General features: G+C 36.4%; 1 protein-coding gene across 1 annotated transcript in view; it reads right to left on the bottom strand.

Moving 5' to 3' along the window:
* The window catches only part of FBN2 (fibrillin 2), a 226,412-nt gene that overhangs the window by 11,821 nt on the left and 186,650 nt on the right, over positions 1 to 27,941 (bottom strand). The window contains 20 exon segments of the mRNA XM_042447774.1: positions 2 to 96; positions 1,257 to 1,382; positions 1,728 to 1,934; positions 3,585 to 3,710; positions 5,364 to 5,495; positions 7,348 to 7,470; positions 8,940 to 9,059; positions 9,181 to 9,306; positions 9,943 to 10,008; positions 10,870 to 11,022; positions 12,986 to 13,111; positions 17,144 to 17,263; positions 19,100 to 19,228; positions 20,636 to 20,752; positions 21,035 to 21,160; positions 21,381 to 21,506; positions 22,371 to 22,496; positions 23,763 to 23,831; positions 24,738 to 24,890; positions 26,524 to 26,649. Coding sequence (XP_042303708.1) covers positions 2 to 96; positions 1,257 to 1,382; positions 1,728 to 1,934; positions 3,585 to 3,710; positions 5,364 to 5,495; positions 7,348 to 7,470; positions 8,940 to 9,059; positions 9,181 to 9,306; positions 9,943 to 10,008; positions 10,870 to 11,022; positions 12,986 to 13,111; positions 17,144 to 17,263; positions 19,100 to 19,228; positions 20,636 to 20,752; positions 21,035 to 21,160; positions 21,381 to 21,506; positions 22,371 to 22,496; positions 23,763 to 23,831; positions 24,738 to 24,890; positions 26,524 to 26,649 — 2,492 coding nt within the window.

Genomic DNA, 27,941 nt, shown 5'->3' with positions numbered 1-27,941 from the left:
GGATATAGCCACGGGGGCAAGAACACTGGTAGCTTCCTTCTGTGTTCTTGCAAATAAAGTTGCATGGTTTGGGAGACTGGGAGCATTCATCAAGGTCTGTTTAGGGTAAAAAAAAAGCTCAATCAGTAATCACATTTTTTCAAAGGAAGGCTCAAAATTATCATACCAAAGACACAAATATAGGAAGATGAATTCCCCCAAAATGGGAAATCTTGGTAAGGTAAGCTAGGTTGTGTTAACATATGTACACCTTTCTATTAAAATCAACAATATTCTACCTTTTAAAATAAAATAGTCATTACCTTTCTTTAAAATTATATAGATCAAAATCACCTAATGGAAAGTAAAATAATCACATGCTTATGAGAAAATGACATAATAGCCAGAAACCTGTTGGGGAGTTACAAACCTGGACTTACACATTCATTGCATTAGATTTAGATTTATTTATTTATTTGTATCTCGCTCTTTTCCCAGAACTGGGACTCAGAGTGACTTCACAATATTAAAAGAACAACACAATTAAAAACACAGAAAAGAGGTGCATTAAAAAGGAATTAAATTATTACAGTGTTAAAATAGATAGCTATTTAAAAAATTAAATACATTTTAAAAAGATAAAACTGTATAAAACATTTTAAAATATCCCAACATTTTAAAACATCTCAAGCTGGTCCTTTACAAACAGTCCATTCTAAAAGCCTGTCTGAACTTGTAGGTCTTAGCCTGCCAGTGGAATGCCAACAAGGAGATAGCCATTCTGGTCAATCCCTATGTAGTCCGTAGTTTAGACAACACACAGGGACCATATAAGTCCCCCAGTCCCCATTTACTAGGAATCAGCTGTTGCTTGGGAAGAGGCTGACTGATGTTTCCACCACCCCTCATGCAAATTATCTTTGTTGTGAAGGGAAAGTGCAACAAGGACTCCATGTCTGCCTCTTGTGACAGGGATTGTTTAGTGGGAACATCAGTCATCTGCTTCCCAAGCAATAGGAATAGACTTCCATCAACTGCAGTGGAGGCTTCCTGGTAAGTGGGGGTTCAGGTGGGGATGGGCTGGAATTCACTTCATAGGTCCATAACTACAGTAGCTCCACATTTGTAACTGCACCGCAGGATTCCACCCAATATGTTGGGGACAGAATGAATTAATCAAGTCTTCAATTTTCAGGTAAGCAAAAAAAGTGTGTTTGGTTACAAGTCACACTTCAAACTAATTAAAAATGATGAGAGAAGGGAGTGACAAAACTTACCCACACAAGAAGTTCCACTAATGTCAGTGGTGTAGCCAACTTTACAAAAGCATCTGAAGGACCCCATGGTGTTGATGCACTGACCATGACTACACAGACTTGGCATGACTTTACACTCATCGATATCTGTAAAGTTGTAAGAAATAAAGTTTATCTTCTGGACAATAAAATATAGTGCAATTCATGTCAGGTTTTTAGAAGTCAATCTGTGCAGCAGCAGAAAATTTCACTGCTGCTCCTCATCTTTTTCTGGAACTCTAACCCTTTTTGTCAATATCTTTATCTTTAGTTAAAGCAATACTTCCAACCTGAGGGATTTACATAAGAAAATTCTCTTACATTTTAGAAGAATAAATTCAGAATAAAATATCACTGAGCAAATTATGAAGAAAAGACAAATAAATCCAGTTTTTAAAAGGTTAAAATATATTCTGTTCATAAACACATCCCAGTTCTCTACAAAAACAATACCTCTTCCATCAGTGGTATATCCTGGACCATGTGGACAAAGTTTCTTGTACTGAGTTGTTCCTGGAAGTGGGCAAATCTCACACTGGTTGCCCCATCCTCTTCCTCCATCACAACAGCATTCTGATTTGGTGACCAGGTTACGGCTACTAGATGCCATCTGACACATTGTCTGTAAGACCTCAGCAAAGCAGAAGCCTTGGCGGTTATCTGTGAATGTATAGAGAATTAGGATGTGAATTAGTGTAAGATTTTATTAAGTTAAATATGTAGCTGCTCTTCAGACATGGTTCTCACAGTGACTTAACAGTTTTGTGCAACATATCTTATCTGAATTAAATTAATTATAGATGTAAAATAAAGACTTTTGCTGTGAGCAATGGGGGGGGTGATTTTGTAAGAAAGTTTTTAAGTGTGGTGTGGCTAGCTGGGAAACCAGCAGAAGGCTCTGCTAACACCACTCTTCTAATGGCGCAGAGGAGGCTCTTTACTAGAATAGCCAGAAAAGGTGCAGGAAAAGGGACTGAGGGAGAGAGGGGTCAGTTTGTGCCAAATCCAAATGTCTCCAAGTCAGGGTCACAGCCACTGTGCAGACACGAAAGCCCAGGTCTTCAGCCATCTTGGTGTGTTAACAGAACACTCTAAGTGGTATTAAATAAAAAAAAGCATGCTTTCTTGTGTGAACTTTCAGCACACCCACATTTTATTTAATTAGCTAAGGTTACCTTTGCAGATCATTGAACCCAATCATGATACGTTCCTTCACAAAGGTCCAATGACAAGTTTATTAAAAATCTGTGAGCTGACCAATGAGGAACATCTTCAAAATTACATTTTTCTTTGTGACATTTTGAAAGGGAAAATTGAAATACTAACATGACCTACTAATAAATATTGCTTAACTATTATACAGTACTATCCATATGTTTTTATGGTATTAAATATCACAAAAGCTAAAATTCCAGTATTATTTCCTCTTAATATTAACCAAATGTTGATAAGAAAATACTAGAATTTACCTTCCTTATTTTTACAGTTTTGTAAGAGTGCAAAATATTTTTTATTCAGTAAACTTGTAAGCAAAATTTACAAATTTTGTAAATTTATGCAAACATATGAGTAAGTGAAAATCTTAACTACAGATGTTAATAGCATTATCACTACCCTACAGATCTTCATCTGGGGAAACCAGAGAACTATGTCTGGTCTCATCTTTTATCAGTAGAGTAATGTACTGTATAGCTATCTCACAAGTATAGCTGTCTGTTCACACACAAGAGAATCACTTTGTAGCAGGGGAGTTCTACATGTTTATGAAGGAAAGGAAGGGAAGAGAATGGCATGACATCTTCTCTGTTTTCTTGTACAGTTGGCCCTCCAAATCCATGGAGTTTGCATCCATTGATTTAATCATCCACAGATTTAAAATATCCAACCCACCAAAACATCAATAAATTCCAAAATGCAAACCTTGATTTTAACATTTTATGGGGCATCATTTTACTACCCCACTGTATATAATGGGACATGACCATCCACAAATTTTGGTATCTGTGTGTGTGTGGGGGGGGGGGGGGGAAGCGGAGGGAACCCTGGTTCCAGATCCCAGTGGATACCAAGGCCCAACTGCATTTAAATATCCTACTTTCCAGGTTTAATTAATTTTCTCCCAAACAAACTGCTTTAATGAAAATTTACTTAACAGAAGAAATATATTTGTTTCCCACAAGTAAGCAAGACATGTATAGAGTATTTTGCTTTAGCAAGCTAAACAAAATTAAGACTAGTAGATTATTATATTAATGACTACATTTTAAAAAATATATTAAAGAACAGAGTATAGACTTAGAATTTACTTGCCAATGCACTCAATTCCAGATGGACTGGACTGGAAACCTTCATTACATTCACACCTGTAACTTCCAATAATATTGATGCAGCGACCATTTTCACAGATACCTGGCTTGGTGCGGCATTCATTTTCATCTTTATCACAAGCAAATAATTCAATAAAAAAATTATACACATACACTATTAGAACAAAAATAATTCCAATTAATAATTTAAAAGTAAAACTACTGGTTCAGTGACATAAATTGAAAAAGTTAGTCTGACTAAGGTCCAAAACACACTACAGAAAAAATCCAGTTTGAGACTGCTTTAACTACCCAGGTTCAATGCTAGAGAATTCTGGGAACTGTAGTTTTGTGAGACATTTAGCCTTCTCTGTCAGACAGCTATGGTGCCACAATAAACTACAATTCCCAGGATTCCTAGCACTGAACCAAGACAGTTAAAGCAGTCTCAAACTGGATGATTTCTGCAGTGTGTTTTAGACTTATGAATAGCTATGTCTGATGATGTTATTTAAATACACGTACAGTGCAAGGGAGAGCCAGATCAGTACTTTTTCTCTCCCTCTGTGAGTATGTAATGGGTGGGGGGGTTGTTAAGTCTTTGCCTCCAAATCCTGTTTCAATCAGAATTGTCCTTTCCCTGATATTTGCAATGGGAGAAATATTCCCACTGATCCCAGTGAGAGCTTCCTTACTCTTGTGAAGAGCAGGGAGAAGCAGATTTCATCTCTACTGTGAAGAGAGCTGATGCTTAAAGACCCCACTCCTCATATCATGGTCCAACTCTCACTCAGGGTCTTTCAGGCCAAGTATTTAAAAAACAACATGTCAAAGCTAAAACATATGAATAATATCAGATCTGCCTAGGCCCTGATTGCAAGAAGTTTGAAAGGGAAACTAGGGAGATTATCATATGGGGATATGAAAAGAGAGAGAAACAGAATGCTCCTGTCATTATCACACAATTGCACTAAGATTATCACACAACACACTCATTTTGTACTTATCCCGTTAATAACCTGTAATTATTAATGGTAAACTCCTGTGAATAGATTATTACAGGGTGATTAAAGGACAATTACAGGTTATTAATGGGATAAGTATGGGATGAGTGTGATGTCGTGTGATAATCTTCATACAATTGCGTGATAATGATGGCAGCATTCCATTTCTCTCCCATTTCTTATCCCCATGTGAAAATATCTTAGGATGCTAAGGTGGCAAAGTAGATTAGCAACAGGAAGGGATTCAAAGGACTAACACCAATGGAAACAGAATTTATGGGACAAGAAACAAAAGGATGCAAGTGAGAGAAGGATAGATCAAGTAAGCTGAAGGCACACCGAATGGAGGGAAAGAAAAGTGACAGTTATAACCCAATGAAAAAAGTTATGACCAAATTAAAAGGCCACAGAAGAATAAAATCTCATACAAGGCAAAGGAACAAGAAGAACCAGACCTGTCAGTGAAAACTAGTCAAGGAATGAAAAAGATAAAAGTGGCTCAGAAAGCTGAAATCAAGCTGTAATTTGAAAAACAAAATAAAGCAAAACAAAATGCACAATCAAATCAATAGCTGGAGGTATTGAGAAGAGCAGATAACATATGTAGATTAAGCTATAGTTTTAATGAATTGCTAATAAGCAACAAATATTTGAAACTTCATTTTTTCACACGTACATTTTTCAGTCCCCCTATGATAAAAATTATGCACTCCTTATAAGTTAAATGGGCTCAAGCTTTTTTTCAAGTTTTAGAGAACAGTGCATTTCTTAATACCTACCCATGCAACCTTCTCCATCTGGTCTACGTGTCATTCCAGGAGGGCAGATACACATAAAGGTCCCAATAAGATTTTTGCACATCATGCCTCTTGATTCGCAGTCATGTAGACCTTCTGCACATTCATCAAGATCTTTTAAAAAGCAAAAGAATCTGTTATGTTTAGAATGTGAAACTATTTTTTTCCTTTGAATACTACTTTCTCAGTGCAATCCTAGATAAATTTATGCAGAAGTTAACCACGCTGAGTTCCAGAAATTTATTCCCAAGTAAATGCATAATTTACTACCATCTTAGAAGATTTTTATACCAGCGCTTACCGTGGGGTAAACACTGGTAAATTGTTGCTGAAACATTGAGGAAGCGTGTGTGTGAAAGCCTGGTGTGTTTCCTCAATATCAGGGAATCGTGAGCTCCCCTCTAGCATCACTGAATCGTTTGGGGAGAGGCAATTTCCTCTGGAAACAAACTTTGCATTCAGAAGAAATTGCCTCTCCCTGAATGATTCAGTGAGGTTAGAGGGGAGCCGACGATTCCCTGACGTTATGGAAGCACACCAGGCTTTCACACATGTGCTCTTCCTGAATGTTTCAGCAATGATTTACCAGCACTTAAGTGCTGGTATGAAAATCTTATTAGTTTGCTGGTGGTATTGTGGTTGTTGTAGTTCCCTGTGTGGCTTCAAGTTAATTTTTGATTACGACACGGCTTTCCTGCCAAGATTTGTTCAGAAGAAGTTTGTCATTCCCTTCCTCTATGGCTGAGTGAGCATGACTTGCTCAAAGTCACACAGTAGGTTTCCATGACCAAATGGGGATTAAAGCCCTGGTCTCCCAGAGTCCATGCCCAATATTCAAACCACTATACAACAATAGTTTGTTAGTGACATATTGTCAGAAAATTTTTGCATTCTCTTTCCCCCTCCTTAGATAGATAGGGATTTCCTGAATGTAAATTCTCTCTCTCTCTCTCTCTCATATTCAAACTAACAATGTGATTTAGGTCACTCCCCCTTTGGGAGTAACAGAAATTCTCCTTCAAAGATTTTCATCTGAACTGCATGTTTTCCATCTTCCTCCTCTCTCAACTATCTTTGGAAAGATGGTGAGATAAAGACTTCTGAACGATACACTAGCTAGATTAGGATACAGCATCTATGCAAATATAGATTAAAGCCATTAATAAACTTTTGTTCTGAAGTACAAGCTACTTGTATTGTTTTTCCAGTCAGTCTCAGTTCTTAGGGAAGCTTAATTAGACAAAGGCTACACTGCTGATTGAAGCTGGACCATAACAGGCTTGGTTGTGACATTTTTGATATTTGATATTTAAACATTTTTGTTTCCTTACCAAAGTCTGAAGCCTTAGGAAACTTAAATTACCCTACACATATCCAGTCCAACTTATACCTGCATGTGTCTCTTTATGCTTGTTGTGAAGGGCGAAATGCCATACCTCCCTTTTGCAATGACCCTTCCCCACTCAAGACTCACCTTCCTACTGCAAGGCATTATAGTGGATGGAGAGCCAGAGGAGGTGTCAGAGAATTATTTGGCTACTTCATTATAGCCAGATGTAAAATGACAAATGCATCGTCTTTATATTGTCTCCCAATTTAGGATCTTGGTGTTAGTCTCCCAATGGCAGGACAAGTGAAGCATTTGTAGAGTGTTTAATTGTACATTATGGACAGAGCAGTTGATCTATTTACTACAAACGATGGCACTATTTTGCAGTTAGCAGTTCACACCTGTCTTGTCATTTTATTATAATTATCATCTGTCCCATCTCATCTAGAAGGTATGGTTATTTTAAAAAGCTGTGGTGTCATTTTCTTCTACAAATGATAAGTTAATATGTCTCATACTCATGAGAATTTGATTCAGACATTTATTTCTGTAGTTAGTGCTGTGTAAAGAGTTGGATAAATACTGTACATGCATACTGAAATAAAGATATATAATTCTCAAAAGTTAGCACTATACCTTTACACATTTTTTGGTCTTCTCTTAATTCATAACCAACTGGACAAGTGCATTCATAGAAACCATAGGTATTTATGCAGCGAAAAGCACACAGTAAAGGATTCTGAGCACATTCATTTATATCTAAAGAACAAGACAAAACAGAAAGAACACAAGTGTGTATTCCTTAAATCCATTTCTGCATTTTTTTTAAAAAGAGTGAGTGAAAGATTTATAGAAATGACACACTACCATCCCTGCGTAGACCCAGTGTCCTATGGGGAGGGATTGGTATAATCAATGGAGTAATCTGCACAGTGTTTCCTTTCTGTTTGGCCATCCACTTGTAGGGGCACATGAGCACTGCACTGTGATGGCCTAAGCAATGAGAGGGAGGCTCATTCATGCCTTCCATATTGTTTGCTTCCTATGGCCTGGCCCTGCCCTGCAAATTATTTGAGCATACATGGGGATGGATTATATCCCAATCCCAAATACTGTTGGGGAGGGAGGTTGTCTTAAAAATCTGGGGTTTTTTTTCAACCTTTTCTTGAAGAGTGTTCTCTTCCTAGTGAATTTCATTGAGCTGCCATAATGATTTAGTACAGCAACTGCTCATTTGACTTCAGCTGAAGATCATTTAGTACTATTGGTGCTCCCCAGAAAGCTCCACTTAGTTGGCATGATAATTATGAACAGAGGCTGCTAATCTGCTTTAGTCTTCACAGAACTTTCTTGTGTAACCTTTGATGAGCAATAACTAGATGGGGAGAACAGAATTCCCAGTGAATTTTCCCATGACAAACTGAACTGGTAGTAAGAGTGACGATGGAAGGAAATGGTTAAAGAGAATCATTAACATCATTTCACGTAATAAAATAAAAAGTATTAACATACATTAAAACAATCAAAAATGTTATTAAAGTCTAGCCAATTTTTTTAAAGAAAATATTTGCAGTTTGAAAAGATCTGGTGCATTTCTCCTGAGAGGGAATTCAACAGAATGATTCCTGCCTGATAACACATCATATGTAGTAGAGCCAAATACATAAGCTAGCCAACTGGAAATCATGTTTGACTTTGGAAAAAGAAAGGTCGACCCAAGCCTAAAACAGCTGGCGGGTGCTGGCATCCCCCCCCCCAAAAAAAATTAGCCTCCATAACTCCTTCAGGGCAGGAGGAGCTTTTTCTATATTGGGGGCTTGCTATGCCCATTCCTGCTGTATAGAAAAACACTTTTCAGAAAAGCAATGTTATCTGAGACCTTCCTCAGTTTTTCCACAGATATCCAAGAAAATAGGATGACAAAGCAAAGATAGGTTTCACATAGACGTAATACACCCTATCATATGCTTTTGTCAAACGTTATGGAGAATATAAGCTGTTTGCTATCAAATGAATTTTCCCACACAATACTGGACTAATGGAACTGTTTTGACTACAAACCAAAACAAAACAAAACAAAAAAAAAACAGACATCTGAATGTAAATAAACAAAGCATAACCTGCCCTGTATTTCTCCTTTTTGCTCCACTGTGGAACAAACTAAATGCAACTTCAGAATGGGGTAGCAGCCAAAACCTACTCAAGAGATACAGCAAATCATAATTTACCTTCACAATTCATCATTGGCCCAGGTTCAAACCCTTCAAGGCAATTACATTCAAAGCTACCAATCACATTTGAACATGTGCCATTTCCACATGGATTACCAATTGAACATTCATCGGTATCTAGGATATAAAAGACAAAACAAACTTTTGAAAACAGGGATGGAGGCCAAGTTCATGAACTTTAAAGATTGCAACATATGCAATATAGAAATTTTCAATGTAGTACAGAGTAAGCACACACCTACACAATGCACTCCAGTGTAGTCCAGGTTGTATCCCAAGGGACATTCACAACGGAATGATCCATCTGTGTTTATACAATGACCATTGGAACAAATGCCTGGGCTCTCAAGACATTCATTGACATCTGTGAAGAAGAATGCCATGTTAAATGGTTTTGTTATCCATATTAGAATTCCTTTAGTGTATATTTTAATGAACAGTGGTACAGTTCCATTTTTTCTCCCTTCCCCCAAAGTATTAACAAATGAAATATTTTTCTTAGATGAAAGAAGAGAAAAAATAATAAAAAACATAAGCATTAATATAACTGTTTGTCAGTCTAATTAAGCCTTTCACAGTGGTGGTACCAACATTATGGTACCAGTGACATCCACCAGATTTCTTATATCTTGAGCTTAAGATAGTTACTAAAAATATTTCAAATTTCAACTGTTTTTCAATGTATTTAAAAAACAAACAAATTGGTTTAATATACTGCAATGATATTTACATTTTAGAATTAGAACCGCTGCCCACTGGGTGTTTTAGTGACAAAGAGAGTCAACACAGCAATACTAATATCAGTACTGTAGTAAGAAAACAGTCTTAGGTCTTTGGGCTTCATTTGTTTTCAAACTGTCTCCATAGACAAGGACATCAATCATATTTGAAAAATTAGCTCAGTTGTACTGAACTGAGTTATGGAAGACTGTTAACAATTTATTAAAGCAAGAACCAAATCATATCAGTTTATCCTTTACTTATCAAACAAAGACAGTACCTTCACGTGTATCATCAATCCCTGGTATAGTCCCATGCCCATATGGACACAAATCCTGGAAAGCAACTGTGAGAGAACATTTTTAGAACACCAAAAAGAGACAATCATAGCAATTATTAAACAGTTGCCTGCAGTAAATTAAAAAAGAACAAAATATTGTTTAAATCAGATCTACCAAGAAAGAGACTTCTCTAATTTTCCTTGCAAGCAATACTAGAACTCTCATAGTTATTTTGCTGTCTGCTGGCATGTTTGGGCAGCTCATTTTCTGTGGTGATTCAGTGAATGGGATGCAATACATAAAGTTATACCTCTGCAGATCAACTCCACCAACTGAGGTATAACTTCTGAAGCTACTTTTTCAGGAGTAACTCTATGTAACTACTATGGGAAATTCTTTCAAGGATATATCATATATACTCATCTATAAAATTTATGCCCCCAAAATGACCTCAAAATCACAGGTTGACTTATTTATGGGTCAGTATGGTAATGTGATAGCAGCTCTTTCAGATTTCCCCATGTGGTGGAGAGACAGTTTCTTTTTCTCTTGAGCCAAGCAAAAAAGAGTCCTGGGTGACTGATGGCTGTTAAGCAAACAGAGTCCCTCTTCCATCCACACTGGCTGCTGTTGTCTGGGGAGTGACAGCTGAAACCAAGGTTGAAATGCTGAAGCAAAAAGCCTCAATTAGAGTCTCTCTTGCTATGCACACACATACACACACTAAAGGAGCCTCCAAGTTTTACCCTTGACTTATTCATGAGTCATGGCAAAATTCATAATTTTGGCCCCAAAACCTGCCCTTGACTTATACATGAGGTTGACTTATAGTTGAGAATATGCGGGTAGTTGGACAAGTGACAGTTTGAAATGCCAGTTAGCTTTTACTATATTCTCTTTAAAAAATATTCTATATTATTCCCTACCTTCATCTTCTTTAGGACACAGCTCACATGGGTAACCCCAGCCTTCTCCTGGCATCTTGCTACAGCAACATTTTGCCTTGGTGGTATTGAATGCCTTTGGTCCAGAGCATTGTCCGTTCTCAAAGTTTGTGAAACAGAAACTCTGGCGAGTATCTAAGAGAGAAACCAAATGCCACACAATTGCTTGAAATTCTTGAGAAGTTGTATTCATAATCAAAATTATTTGTTCTTTAGGTTAATGAGACAGAAACCCTGTTGAACATCACATAATTACTTTATAGTTGGTGTCGGCAACATGCAGACTGCATCCCACCCATTTGTGTGACCCATGGAAATCCCTCTACCCCTACCATATTTTACAGAATCATAGAATCATAGAGACCGCAAGGGCCATCCAGTTGAGGCAATGATTTAAAAGACCACATTTTCACCTTCAAACAAAATACACAAGGAGTGTGCACCTTGTTTTAAGGCTGGAAGTGTAATTTTCATCTAAAACCAAATGTGTGCCCACTAAACCTGCTTTGAAAGTAGAAGTACTTTTCTTCTTCATTCAAATACACCAATCTGGTACACCAAATTTCAGTAGTACCTGACAGTAGAGTTGGAATTGGCTCCTGCTTTAGATATTTGGGCTCAAAGGATGGATTTACCATAATGAAAGGATTAATTAAATTTAACTTCACTTAGGGAAATCCCTGCCTATACACACACCAAAAGGTTGCAGTATAGGTCCACAATACCCTTTCCATGGGTTTAATACACATTTAATTGTACTTAAACTTTTTCTTTAAGTACTTAATTACACTTATATCATTCTACTTTAAATGCGGCTGAGAGGAAAAAGTGTTATTATTATTGTTATTTCATCTACTGCTGTAGTTCTGTATTGTTGCTGCTGGGTTTTTTTTAAATAGATAATGTTTCCTGTGCAATGATGCATTCAATGGCAATTCCCAGCACGAACAGTAACATTTTATTCCTACCCAGGAATAATAAATAATAATAACAAATTTTATTTATATACTGCTTTTCCAAAAGATCAAAGCGGTTTACATAGAATTAAAACCAATTACAAACATATCATAAAATAGATAAAAACCAATAACACAATGTACAATATACAGATATAAAAACAATCATTGAATAGGGTGAGGCAGAGAGTTGATGGGATCAAGTACATAACTTCATTTTCCAGCGGAGAAAGCTTTACAGAAGAGGAAGGTTTAAAGCCTTTTTAAAAATATTTCCAGAATCCCTGGATCAAACCAATCCTCACTATTTCTACCGTTTGTTTTCTAGTTTCCACACATATTTTAAGTCCTTTTCACATACCCCCCCCCCCCCACCCTGAGGCCTTGCCATTCACCAACAGACCAACACACAGATTAACATGTAAATCACTTCCTCTCAACCAAGGGTCATACAATATATATATCCCACTCACCTCCATGCCAGCATTCTCTGAAGATGCCAGCCACAGATACTGGCGAAAGGTCAGGAATAAATTCTTCCAGAACACGGCCATATAGCCCGAAAAACCCACAAAAAACCATGGATGCCGACCATGAAAGCCTTCCACTTAACAAACATTTATTTAGAAGTAAGTCTCAAGGAACACCACTGCACTGCCATCTTTTAATATTCTGAATATTATACTCTTATTTTAATCTAAGATCTTGTTGAGAATCCTTTGCACAACATCAACAGCTGAGGTTCATTTGGTCAGTTTGTGGGAGAGGGCCACTCTGTGGCCATGATAGGGTTACAGTATTCTTGCCCTAGCAAGCTCCTTTTCCCTTCTCTGATGGCCTTCTATTATTGTGTGAAGACCTTTCTAATAGGAAGTAATTTGATATGCTATACACACCCAAACCCACACCCTCACACACATATCCTGGCATGATTATGTTTTGTCTACTGATTGTCTACAGCTCATCTTTAATTATACTTTATGGCTATTTAATCTTGTTTTTTGACTTTAGAATTTTTAATGGAAAGAGGATGTTAAAATATTGCCAATAAATACATAAATATGAGATACCCCAAATAACTGTTTAGTGAATGGTTCCCATTCTTCTATATTAATCCCAACCTACTAAAACGCTTTGCTTACCAAAACATCTCCTGCCATTGTCAGATATTACAAAGCCTGTAGGACAGATGCACTGGAATCCTCCTGGAGTATTAGTACAGGATCCAAAAAGACAGATATTGGGATCTTCATTGCATTCATCAATATCTGAAAATGTGATCAAAACATTAATCAATATCAAAACTTGTATCCTTTTTCTAGAGAGCTGGTGCTGTTTCAGATAGGGACTGGCTCAGCCTCCTTCTAGATTACAGACCTGAGTTAAGACCATCCTGAGAACCAGCCAAGTCACATAATTGGGCAGGTCAAACAGGATGGGTCCTGACACACACACACACACGGTAACTGTGCAAATTCCAGAAGGGAGAAACTGTGGCCCAGATTATTTACTCTTGAGTGGGCCTGTGGCTGAAATAATTTATTGTAGCCAGTTCTATACAGTATATGCATATACAGTAGATGTACAGTAAACCTTCCATATCCACAGATTTTTTTAATCCAAAGATTCAAGCATCCCCAGCTTGAAAATATTTTAAAAATATATAAATTCCAAAAAGGGACACCATTTTACCGCAACACTGTATTTTATGGGACTTGAGCATCCATGGATTTTGGTATCTATGAGCAGGGGGAGGGATCCTGGAACGAAATTCCAGAGGATGTCAAGGGCCCATTGTATTTAAACTATTTATATATTATTAACTAATTATATATTATAGAATCTCAGGGCAGAAAGCAATTCAAAATGAGTGAAAACAGTATGAAACATACAAAATGGCATTTCAGTAACTGCAGATATTTTGTCATTCAATTGTAGAAAAGTGTGAGTCTCTCCACAGAAAAACTGTCATATCAATTTCCTTCTCCAGACCCTGAGCTTATAGTAAATCTGAATTCCATCTTCAGTAAATTTGTATTTCATCTTCTATCTATCAGTGCTGTAAAGTTTTAAATATCCAACAAGTTTAAAATGTCCAGTTTTATTGTCTCTCCAAGCCATCTAGATAACCTCTCCATTCTTGCAATTCTTTAAAACAAACTAAATGGGAAATTTTAACCTGTTAGATAGTTGAAATCCTATTTATCTTATTTATTAAAACACCTCTATCCTGTCCTTTATCATAGGAGCTTGGGGCAATGTACAATATATACAATTTAAAATACTTTCAGTTTAAAAGCATAAATAATCCAAATAAGATAAAATATATTGAACATAGCAATATTTAAATCCATTTTAAAGCCACAATTAAAACTACTTATAAAAATTAGAACAATTTAAAACCATGTGGATGTATACTTTGAATTAAATTAGTCCCTGGAGGCTTTACTAAAAAGCCATGTTTTGGCTTGACACCAAGAAACCAACATTGGCACCAGTCAGCCCTCCAAGGGATTATCAGATGGAAAATGAACTAGAAGATGGAATGTAGTACGTTTGCTCTATGTTAGTTTTATTAAGTACATCAATAACAGATTTGTGCATGTCAATACCAGTGATTTAGAGAAGTGAGAATATCACCATGAATGAGAAGTGCTGCTCTGTGAAGTGGTTCTTAGTGTAGCACATACCCTGAACGCACAAGGAAGATGCTAGATAATTCCCTGTCTCTCATAGAGAAGCCAGTGTAGGCCACTGTTACCTGAACACAGCTACTATGAGTTTCTCTTCCAATGTATGAAATTGAAGGAACAGTTCTTGGCTTATTTAATGGATTGTGTAAAAATAATGACCATCCCTTCCCCTCCAGGACGGAGGAGTTGGAGTGGGGATGGGTTGTTTGCTACCCTCCCCTGGGATGAGACAAATGATATAAAATCATGCCATGACAGTGATGCCATGGCGTGAGGCTTTGGGGTCATGGTCTGAGGTAAGGCTTTGCCAATTGCCCCCAGTTGCCTCATTGCTTTGAAGAAATCAACCAACCCACCCACCACTGGTATAGTATGAAGGTTTCTTGATCATCTAAGGGCTGGGTAGAAATACTCTCCCTTTTCCACGGTTTTTTTTCCCCTACCCCATACTGTTTCTAGCAGCATATGGTGGAGTCTTGATAATACCTCATTTGGCTTAGAAGATTTTTGAATTCTAATTGGGTTGGTATAAACGCCTAACATTGGCATAAATGTTTGGATTTGGCGAGCACCTTGGACACCATTTTGGGTGGAAGGGACATTTCTGGAACCACCTCTTTAGACCTTGCAACCTGGGAGGTGGCTGAAAGAAATTGCCCTTAGGTCTGGCTTGAAAGAAAAACTCTATCTTTAATCTTCGCGGATTGGGACGGGGGCTTTCTGGTTAGATTTTTTGATGCTGGCCAACTAGCCAGCCAACAAATAAGCCAGCTTTTGGGTTGTCATTGAGGGCTCAGGTGTTATCGTACAGATAAGCTGCAGAGGTGGTCAGGGGAAAGACACTGGATGCAGCTTCTCCCACACTTGGTTACTGTGAGAAATTAGTTACAGTTCCATTAAGAATCTAATAAATAGGTCAATAAATGGCCCTGTTTTATCCCATTTCAATGTCTGGTCTCATTATTCAAGGTTTGGGTAGCAAAAGCCACCTGAAGAGAATATGGAAAGAATGAAAGAAAACAGTAATGTGAATCTCTTACTCGTCTTGAAACTGATTAATTACATAGGAGTAGGCAACACTTAGCACTTATGATCATGTAGCACGAAGACTGTGGAAAGTCCTGTACAGTGAAAGTAACAGGAACCCAGGAATGTTATGTTTTGAAAGGTTTTACACAGAAAATGACATGGATTAATCACTAGCAAAGCTGTTATTATTGCTGTGAACAGCTGCCAAAAATATTTAAAAGCTGGCAAGAAAACAAAGTAATATATACTAAATGTTACAAAGGAATTAGAACAGTTGTAATCTTTGAAAATACACTTCTCAAGAGAGGAAAATCCAACATCTTTCAACAAACCTTTGTTCTTAGGTCTATGTAGATTAAATTCATGTAAACCACTGAAAGTGTGTATAAATATTACTTTAATCTTAATCTAGATAAATATATCAGTAGAGTTCACCACATCAAAGTTATAAGGATGTAATTCCTATATGGTTATCTGAACTTATTTAAGACTGGGATTGTTGGTTCCTGATATCCTTCTTCCTTATTTCATGAAATCTAATGCAATTAGCATTTATTTGGTTTTTAATTTAAGAGCCATATATTTTATATTTCACTTTCTTTTATGAAATAACAAACTAAGATTATAACACTTTAGAATATAAAAATAAAAGTTACATCACATTCAGGCTGATAGGTCTTACAAGCTGATGTAAAAAATACTGAAAAAATACTATTCTAGCTCATTTTCCTTGACAGTCTAGATAGGCTCAGAATTTAGATGAACACAAACCCATGTAACAGGGGTGAGCAACTTGTAGCCCATATTCCTTCAAGGCCTTTTGTGTGCATGTGTGTGTACATAGATATGCATACATACTTCCTGCTGCCACAGGCTCTGATGCTTAAAAAAAAGCACAAGAGCCCTGGTGGCACAGTGGTTAAATGCCTGTACTGCAGCCATTCACTCAAAACCACAAGGTTGCGAGTTCAAGACCAGCAAAAGGGCCCAAGCTCGACTCAGGCTTGCATCCTTCCGAGGTCGCTAAAAGGAGTACCCAGACTGTTGGGGGCAAATTAGCTTACTTGCTAATTAGCTTACTTGCCGTTCACCGCTATGATCTTTGGAATAGCGGTATATAAATAAATAAAAAAAAACCAACAACAAACAATAATGCTGTGAAATATGGCATGGAGGGAATCACATTTTTTGTAGAGTGACAAGTATCAGCACAGCAGTGATTCCAGTGATGATAACAGTGTGCAGCCACTGATGAGCTGGTAGGGAGGCAATGTAATGCCAATCACTGCTTTGTAGGCTTAAGCCACCTGGGTACCTTCAATGCTTTTAATGCTTCTTAAACTTTGCCATTCTTTAACACAATATATTTCTGAGCAACTTTTGTTCTATTGTAGTCCAAAATGATATTTTCAGACATTATAAATTTTGCTAAACTTTTTCAAGTATACTGTGCATTTATGTGTGCAAATAACAACTTAGCTAAATGTCACTACAGCTGAATATTTATGTGTCATTTCTATCACAGCCATAACACCTGCACTTTACAAAATTGGAACCAATTATAAAAGGTATCCTTACCAATACAGCTCTCACTTTTGACTTCATACCCTGGTGGGCAGATGCATCTGAATGACCCTTCCAGGTTCTGACATGTACCAGGGAAACATGATCCAGGAAGCACCACACACTCATTAATATCTCAAGAAAATATGGAAGGGAGGGAGAAGAAAAGAAGAAATTTAAATTTATGAAATGAATACATACAGGAGCAATATGCAAATATTCCCATTTCCCATACTTTTGTTTCTACTTACCAGTATGTAATGTAAAAAAAATGCTCACAAAATTTCCCATTAAATAGAATGGGTATCTGATTGAAAAAAATAAGAAACTGCCACACGATAGTTTGCACGGGGGGGGGGGGGGGGAATCATTTTTCAAGATTTTTTTTTCAAATGTGCAAAAAAAGAGCAAATAATGGCTCTTTTGCACAAAAGTTTGATGCATTGAACAAAAACCTTGGTGTGCATAAACCAAAGAATAAATAAAAGTGCAAGATGTGAATAATAACTGAAAACTGTGTAAATACATTTGTAATCTTGGTCATCTGGGAGAAAGCGCTTAATAATAATTGTTCTTCTCTTCAGGAAGGAAATAAATGAAGATCTACATCCATAGTATGCATGCATTTAATTTATATGCCAATTTTCGCCCAAGAATGGGATTCAAAGAGACTATCTATAAATAATGGTATTTGATTACTACTGTTTGATTACTACTGTTTTTCAGCATTCTGACATTAAGTTAATTCCTTGATGAACACAAGGCATGAACTCAAAGATCAAGCATAAGGTTTCTGGTTTTATGACCTCATCCTAGCTACTGTATTTTGGTGTTCTCCACCACAATGAATGGTGTTCTTGGCACAGAACCCTTTTCTGCTGAATACACATATGACTAATCTATGAACTAATTACTGGTAAACAACTGATTTTGTTTTGTCTCATTTTCTGTATATAGGATTATGCTTCAGGAACAATTTACATCTATCCACAGCTGTTCATCTAAGAATTCTTCTTCTGGGTTTCCTTTGAAAACACATATTCTCAGTACTTTACAACACAGCATAGGGCTCCTGGGACACGATGAGAACAGCCCCAAAGGAGCCAGGAAGGGAACGGAACGAGTGGGGGACGCATTTTACTGCACACAAGTCCCTTACTTATTCCGTTCCCTGCCCTTCCATGCCCAGTCCATTCCAGAGAGGAGGAGATTTTTGACAACTGTTTTGAACAGTTCTCAAAAATCTCCTCCTCTGGAACGGATGGGGAACAGAACGGAAGGAGTGAGGAACTTGTGTGTGCGATAAAATGCGTCCTCCACTCATCCCTCAGTCATTCCAGGCGCCTTCCATTCCATTCTGAGAGCAGTCCCTGGGAGCCCTATGTGATTGAAGTTCATATTCTCAGTACAATCCCAGTACTTTAATCCAGGTATTCAAACTATGATTACACCTGACAGCATATTTGTTTTTAATATTGTAATAATGTACACTGATAGTACTGAATAAATAACAATGATGATGACAAGATTGATATAAATAATAATACACCTGGCCTAAACAAATTACTTCAAAAAAGTTCCTTTAACTTTACTATATTTTATTTTTAAGTAATAAATGATATGTTCATCCATTTCTTTGCAATTTTATTCAAAAAAATAATGCAATTCTATATCTATCTCTGCAAAAATGTCACAGTGTGTTCGGTAGCGCTTAATACCTGAAGCACATAAGAAGAGTCATGTTGGATTAAACCAAAGTCTCATCTATTCTAGTGTTCTGTTCCCACAGCAGCAAAAATCTATGCTTCTGGAAAGTCCATAAACAGGATATGAGTGCAAAAGCATCCTTCAGCTTGTTTTCTTCAACAAATAGTATTCAGAGCCATCTTGTTTCTGATTCTAGCTAAAGGTGAACAGCATTACATCTCTAGTGAAGTCACTTTCACATTTGGCGGTTGCTTTCATACATACCAATGCAGTTCTTGCCATCTGGAGTAAGTTCATAACCTTCATTGCATAAACATTTGAATGAACCAATTTCATTAAAACATCTCCCATTTCTGCACACCTGCCCAAAGAAGGAACTGCACTCATCAATATCTATAAATAAGCAGGAAAAAGGTTAACAATTTCCCATGAAGTCAACAAAATGGAATGCATGTAGAGATGCAGTTGTCATAGTATGTTACGAACACATTAAGCTGATTGTTTCATAAAATGACAAATCATAGCCAGTAAGGGAAAAGGTTTTCTGGGTGAAAAAACTTCGGCACTTGAAGGAATATGTGTTTTTTAAAATGACGCGTCATTACTAGGCAAATTGTTGCCTATTAATGTTTTCCAGCACAAAAGAAATATATTTCAGGGAACTTTGGCACAATTTGCTCTGAATTTTTACCTCTGCTTATCAGTGACATTTTGACACTAATATCTTTGAATTATTTCATATATTTGGCACTATATAACACAGATAGCACTTAATCAGTTCAATAGAATCACATCAGTGGAGAGGTTTCCAACAATATTGTTACTTACACTCACAAAAAGGCACCTAAGAAACATCTCCATTTAAAAAAACCCTTAATACAGGTTGAATATTTCTTATTTGAAATGCTTAGGACCAGAAGTGTTTTGGATTTCATACTTCTTCAGATTTTGGAATATTGGCATATACATAATGAGCTATCTTAGTGATGGTACCAAAGTCTAAACATGAAATTCACACATATTATATACACCTTATAAACGCAACCTGAAAGTAATTTTATACAATATTTATTAGTAATTTTGTGCACGAAACAAAGTTTGAACTATCAGAAAACAAAGATGTCACTATCTCAATTATCCATGTGAATGATTTTTAATTTTGGAGTATTTAAGATTTGGAAATCTTGATACAGGATACTCAAATTATACTGGAAGGACTTATATATATCTGCATTAAAATCAGATAGAGGTATACTGATGGGAAAAATGATATTAGAAGAGATTGCAATCAGCTCTCTTGACCTCTTGTCATCCTTAAAAGCAACCACACGTGGAGGGGAACTAGACAGAATGGGTTTTAAATCCTTTCCCCCAACACCATTTTCTCAGCTGAAATCTTAACTCCAAAATGAGTTATTAGCTCCAGTGGAAAAAAGAGAGGCATCCTACTGGAAACCAGTTACCCAGGCTCCATAATTGCCCAAGTACAAATCAATGTATTTCTGTCTATCCTATTAGAGAGAAAATCCTTCTCATGTTTGTCAGAAGCCAGCTAGTGGCAAAGAACAGATAAATGTAAAGTCATTAAAAAACTTTTGGCATATAATTTCAAAGTAAAATAATGTGATGCTAATTTTGCCCTGCTTAAGTATTAATTATATTTTATTGTTTAAATAATTTTTAACAGAATGATTATCATACATTTTAAAGATTCTGAATATAAATAGGTAAAAATTTGAATTAGATTTGCCTGTTTCATTTAAGAAATGAAAAGATGTAGTTTTTAATCATTCCTCTTACCCATACAGTCATTGTTATGAGTTAACTCGAATCCTGGATAGCACAGACAGTTATATGATCCAACTGTGTTTTTACAAGTTCCATTTCCACAAGGATGTCTTTCACATTCATCAACATCTACATAAAGAAAATGTTACCATAAAGGAATGATTATTTTTAGAATCCTCTCAGGAGATGATCACTGATGTAATCCTCTTCTATGTATCTCACAGTTTTATTCAGACACAATATAATACAAACAACAACCACATTTATCTGTGAATGTAGATCACAAATATTTTTAATTGAGGTGTATGCTACAGTATTGATCCTAACCAAACTTAACCAAATTCAATTAATTAATGTATATTAAATCTTCTAATTTATATATTTATAAAGAAAGCACTTTAATCAACCTACCCATGCACATAGTTTGGTCATGGGATGCCTTAAAACCATTTTGACAGATGCAATAGTATGTCCCTTCTTTATCCACACATGTGCCATGACTGCATACATTAGGAATTTCTTGGCATTCATTGCGATCTATAATAAAAATAAAATATACATGGAGTTTGTATTATTTATTTGTTCTTTGGTACTTATGGATGTTTGTGGCATTTTACAATCTGTTCTCTGAATGAATTTGCTGCAAAAGTAGCATTTATAACAGTTTTTTTAATTGGTTCATGTTAATGTTAAAAACTGGTAAGATATAATGGCTAAACATTTGTGTAAAAGGAAACATAAACAAGGGATTTCTTACCAACACAAGCACCATTGGGTGAAAGTTTGAAACCTGCAGCACATTCACAGCGGTAACTACCAGGGCTGTTAATACAATCTGCATTCCGTTGACAGAGATTGTCACCATTACTGCATTCATCAATATCTACAATATCAACAATGAGTCAGTTGAGATTTTTGTCACCCCTGTAAAGCTTTCAATATTTTAATGTGCTGTGTAAAGACAATAGGCATAATTGAGCTGACGTTAAAGCACCTTAAAATCTTCTGGGTTTAAGTGAGAGACTTCAAACCCAAGCTTAACTTCTCAGTGAGCCAATGAAGCCAATATTTTCACAGTAACGCCTCCAAAGAATGTATAATGTCATCTAAAAGATATATTAAAAATATGTTTTCTCTTTCAAGAAGAAGGGAAAACAGGATACCTCTAAACACTATCTTTAAAAAGATATCTTAGGTCAATATTATTATGTGAAACTAGACATTACATAGGTTTCTTGTAAGACAAAAAAGGGTAATCAATGTTTATAGTTAATAGTGAATGGAATGTGTAAATAAAAATATTGTGGGGGGGGGGAACCCCAGGGATTCATTTAAATTGAGGTTTATTTTTCAATAGCAATTTTTTCCCACTTGCTTCCATTTGCCACTAAAATACTGATATACTGTATTCTTTTTTTCCAAAATTAAAAGTCACTTGAGGCTATATTTTTGAAGAGATATTCACATGCTTTGAATTTATTGGGTAAGATGTGCCAGCAGTTCCACTGTACACAGAGATAGTGTAGTTCAAGTTGTTTACTTGTCTTTTCTGATCCATCAAATCCTGGTAGATAACAATGGGGCAATGAAATTATGTGGAGAAACTTTCTCATTGATCATTTGGTTGTCCTAGAGACATATTTGTGTAATTTCTGGCTGTACTCGCCACTTCATGAAGCCAGTTATATGCACTTAAGTGGAAGCACAGATATTTTCATAAAACAGAAAATAGTTAAATATATATCACCTTCGCAAACCAAGAGCAGATCATTGTAGCTAAATCCCGTAGGACATTCACAGCGGAAACTGCCAATCTGGTTAATGCAAACTCCATTTGCACAGATTCCTGGAATCTCTTTACATTCATCAATATCTGAAAAAAGAACATTCATTCGCTTAGGAATGCAATTATTTTCTCATCATTTTTCTACTATTGAAACAAGGAAATCAGTATGGTTCTAAATTTTATCTAGTTGAGATACAGCATAAAACTAAAACAACAACATTATAACACATATAATTATTAAATAAATGCAATAAATATTTTAGTATGTATAACAATTATTGTAATGTATTGTTTTTTCCACAGACAGAATGTAATAAAAAGGGCAAGGCTAAACTTCTACTCTATCATGAGAATTTTTTATATGTATGGAAATTGCTTTATAAATAAGCAACCTATACTAGTGAAGCAATTTGAGATGACAATCACATGGAAGAGTGTACTGAATATATGTGTATGTATCTGAATGGGCTCATGGCATATATAAATTATAATTATTCACAGTTAAGAAAACATGGCAATATCTAAACCAGGAACTGGATATGGAAGTGAGTCCAAGTTTAATTAAAGAAACTGTAGTACACGCAGTGGTAACTTCAAGACTTGATTTTTGCAATACGCTCTACATGGGGCTACCCTTGTGCCTAGTCCAAAAACTTCAACTGGTACAGAATATGACTGCTAGGTTGATCGCTGGAACATCCAGGAGTGACCATATAACAGCAATGCTAAAGTCACTCCATTGGCTGCCTATTACTTTTTGGGCACAGTACAAGGTGTTGGTTATCACTCTTAAAGCCCTACATGGCTTGGTCCCAACTTATCTAAGGGATCAACCTACTTCCATATAATCCACCTTGTACACTCAGGTCCTCTGGGAAGAATTTATTGCAACTTATAAAACCAGACTGACTGCGACTTCTCAGAGGACCTTCTCTGCAACTGCTCCCAGCCGGTGAAATGGCCTGCTAGGCGAGATCCGTCAAATCACCAACTTAGACAGCTTCAAGAAAGCTGTCAAGACTGATCTCTTCCAGCAGACTTTTCCAAAATACACTACTCGGCCATGTGGCGATTCCCCCAAATATATGTGATGACTCTGCCACTGTTACTGGTTTTTAATAGTTATGTAATTTTAAATCTTATATTGTTTAATCTTTTTTTAAGGGGGGATACTTTGTATATATGAATGTACTATTTTAACTGTTGTAAGCTGCTTTGATTGTTTTAACAAAAAGCGGGTTATAAATAAAAATTATTTATTTTATTTATTATTATATAATTTATAATAAAAAGGTATTTGCTTCTCAGATATCTGCACAGCTCTAGTATTCTAGTAAAAGCTTTTAAACTTACCAACAGCTTTGCCCGTATGGATATCAAAAGTAAAGCCAGGAATATTTCCACAAATTGTCTTGAATTCAACTTAAAATGGGAATAAAAATATATTTATAAGTAATATTTATAATCCTTCCAGGTGTTTTCCAATAAAAATATTAAATTTTAAATTTTACTTACCCCTGTGATCATTTTCTGCTTGATTTTAGCTACTGTTACTATTTCAACCAGCTAGGTGTTTTTTTAAATAAAAGATTGTCACTAAAGTTTTCCTAAACCAAGTGCAGACACAAACAACAATCTCTCTAAAGCTTTCAAAGTCTTATCAAGCTTCTACATTATTAATCCCAACTGTCTTGGTGTTTAGAAAAAGTATCTCCAGAAAGTAGATTCCAGAAGCTGACGGTTCTCTGTTTAAGGGCACATCCAGGATGATTGAAAAGTCCAAGATTTTATTCCTGTTCTTTCCAATTTTATACTGGGTTGACATAAACTGACCTGGGTTGCTGGTATAAAAGGTCTCTGTACCAGGAGCTGACAGAAAATATGATGGGATGCATAAAACACATGGCTCTCCAAAATAAAACTGGAAAGAATCATAACAAAATCTGGGGCTTTCTAGTTTTTTAAATCAGTCTGGAGGAGTCCTAAAACTGTAGCCTCCACAGCTGCCTTGCAGTTAAAAGAAAACACTGTGGGAGTCATACAAGCTACTATTTTTCATATGTCGTTTCAGCCTAACTTCCACTAAAATGAGGAAGACATGAGTTGACAAAATTGAAACTATAAATAAACATTTTGCCCTATAGCTGCAGCAATATTTACATTTATTCATGACATTGTCAGAAGAAAGAAACCTACTGAACACTGCCTTTGCTTAAATTTACAGCTAATAAAATATTTTCTCCAGAGGATTACTTTGATGCATACATTACAGTGGAATATTGTTTATTTATTTTAGCATGGATGATTCCACTTAACAACAGTTTTTACCTGTTCCTGGAGTTGGACATGGCTCACAAGGCTTGTTCCAGGCTTTCCCAACATTATAGGTACAGCAACACATCCTCTTGGTCACGTTAAAGGGCAGTTCATTATCACAAGATGTTCCATTGTAGCTTCTATAGCAAAAACTCTTTCTCATATCTGCACATGGAGAGAGTGCATACCTTTAAAGATGTCCTTCATAAAGTACCCTGAGTTGTAAACTTCATGAATTACAAATCATGGATTACAAACCCCTCTTTCTGTAATTTTCACACAGAGAGCTCTGGTAGCTACTTGTCTCAGATAAGTTGTTTCCTTAGCAGAGAAAATATGCCAGCAAGATTTATGTCCAAGAGCACTTGGATAGAGGGAAGAAAAATGGTAAATCCAGTTTTTATGGCCCCAAGTATGATAGAAAAATTAGTTTATTTTTATAAAGTGAAGACAGAATCCAACAGGCTAACTCCACTGTTGGGACTGCTACTGTAAGGAGAACTAAAAGGGAATGATGTTTCCACCTTGTTGAAGAAGCCTTCCCACATATATCTGTAAAGCATGTTCTGGATGTTTGGGGAAACTTTCTTAAGTAAGCTTTCCATCTGCTCAAGAGGGCTGCAGTGGAGAGGCAAGAGAACTATTTTATACAATCTTTTAACATGTTTGGACTCGTAACAACTCTTTCTCACAATAGTCACACAACTGTAACAGGTCCTACAATTACAGAGGCGAAAGAGATGGAAATGAAAAAAATGCTGAAAACACATCATTGGCTTAGGGCAGATGTGTGTAGAAGAGCAATCTGTATCATTAATCCTGGAGATAGGTTTTCATACTTTGGCTTCAGAATTGTCTCTTTCACTACTAGCCTTAAGCAATCTGGATCACCCCAGTTTCTGAACTGTGCATCATTCACACACACACACACACACACACACAGAGAGAGAGAGAGATAGAGAGAGAGAGAGAGAATGGTTTATTTTACATTTTTATTGTATTTTGTGGGGGTTTTGGGCTATTTGGCCATGTTCAAGAAGAGTTTATTCCAGATGTTTTCACCAGCATCTGCAGCTTGTATCTGCAGAGAATGCTGGCATGGAATAAAGTGGAGTATATATATTTTTATACATTTTGATTATTTAATGGCCACCAGAATATTCCATAACCCATAGCAGAAACATGTTTTAGAAGCAATAATTTAAAAATATCTGTATATTCCATTAAAGTTGTCTATGAAGGCTTTAATTATAAGAATGCTTTATTAAGCATTCTTTGGACTCCCTGCCCCCACTGAACATAACTAGGGCTGCATCTGTACTGCAGAAATAATCCAGTTTGATACTGTTTTAACAGTAATGGCTCAATGCTATGGAATCCTGGGATTTGTAGTTGTGTCACCAGTCCTCTCTGAAAGGGAGATCTTGTTTATCATTTATCTCACAAAATTATAAATCCCAGAATTCCATAGCACTGAGCCATGGCAGTTAAAGTAGTGTCAAACTGCATTAATTCTGTAGTATAGATGCAGCCTAGGATTCATTTATAAAACTTAAGAGCACATTCAGCATGTAATAACAGTAACATACACATTTTCATACATACGACTTTATAATCTCAAAGTTTGAGATGCTTAAGTGCAATGCTACCCAGTCATAAGTCTGGCACACAGTGCTACTGAAGGATTTGCCTGTGGGCAACTCTTAGAGGCAACCAATTCTTGCATTTAAACTTTTTAGGCTGAGTTCCAAACTCTTCCCATTAGCATGGTGCACTGGAAATGTAAAAGGCAACATACCCATACAGTTGTGTCCCCCATTCACCTGCATATATTCTGGGGGACAAATGCAGGTGTAGTTTCCTAAGGTGTTGTAGCATGTCCCAGGACCACAGACACCAGGGTGTGCAACACACTCATCAATATCTGGAAATACCAAGTAAATAAGAAACAAGTGATAAATAAGTTATAGCCCATAAACCCAAATTAAACTGGACAAATGATTTCCAAAGCAAAGTGGACCAAGTAGGTAATAAAATTATTTTTCCATGAATACTGTGCTACCTGTGGTTCTTTAACATATTAAATTAATGAATGAGTTAATGTAATGAATCACTTCTAAGGCATAAACTAAATATAATACTAAACAGATAGCTTCTTTCCTTCAGATTTTCCTCCTCTTTTAAAAATGTGCAGTAGCCACCGACCCACAATCTGGATAAGAGCTGCAGAACATAAGGGATATTTAATTCCTTTCCCCCTGTATTTCTTTTCTACAGAAAATCATTCAAAAAGAGTCTGGGAGAATGAAGAAAAAGTCTTAATCTTTGCACGGTTCCAATATAAGATTCAAGGCCTGTTGCATCTGCCATTAATTTAAATGACAGACATAAGAAGTACCAGGAGAGATATCTTCTAATCCTTATACAGCATTTTTAGTAGTATTATGTCATTCATCTGCCTACCATTAATTAGTGTGTCAGTTTTTGGTGTAGCATTTTGTTCTACAAACAAGAGTGAGATGTCCCCAAAACAGAAAAAATACTTTGCTATTTGTTGAAATGATTATATTAGTAGTGTTTTCTGTAGTGTATGGATAAGGTTGAGTCTGAGGCTTGTCTGAGAATTGTTTTGAGACAGTTCTTTAAAATGAATGAAAAGGGAAAAGTATGCTCCACAAGCCACATGTGACTCCAAAGGGCTGTTTTGTGTCCCTAAGGCAAAAATATTGTTTTGCCTAAGATACCCAGTCATTTTTCTGTTTGTAAACAAGGGGAAAAAAAGGGGGGGGCTTTCCTGGGTCCAAAATTGCCCAAGGGAGCCTAAAAGCATAGCAAAAAATGTCACCAAAGGTTTGGTGGCCGGGGGGGGGGGGGGCTGTTTCTTTATGTAGGAGAGGTGCAGTGAGAGTTTGACTTTCCAAGGTCTAATTATGTGTCCCCCTAATCCCTTTATTTTGAGGCATGGATGTTTTGTGGGGCATGTTGAGGGATCTCCTCCCAAAATTTTAAGCCATTTCTGAGGAAAAAAAATCTTCTTAAAAAGAAATACTAATGAGAAAAATTAGGTAATATTTATTATTAAAGTGTCACCTATTAAGTTTTGGCCTATTATATAACTACTAAAAGTCCTTGCCCTTTTGTCCATTACTTCGGACTTAGCTCCCCTTTTCTTTTATGAAGTATTAGTTTGTTTCCTTCTGTTCTCCCTGTCATTGA

The sequence above is a fragment of the Sceloporus undulatus genome, chromosome 2 (assembly GCF_019175285.1).
Source record: "Sceloporus undulatus isolate JIND9_A2432 ecotype Alabama chromosome 2, SceUnd_v1.1, whole genome shotgun sequence".
NCBI classification, from domain to species: Eukaryota; Metazoa; Chordata; class Lepidosauria; order Squamata; family Phrynosomatidae; genus Sceloporus; species Sceloporus undulatus.
The sequence above is the reverse complement of the archived record's forward strand: the minus strand, read 5'-3'. Positions and strand labels throughout refer to the sequence as shown.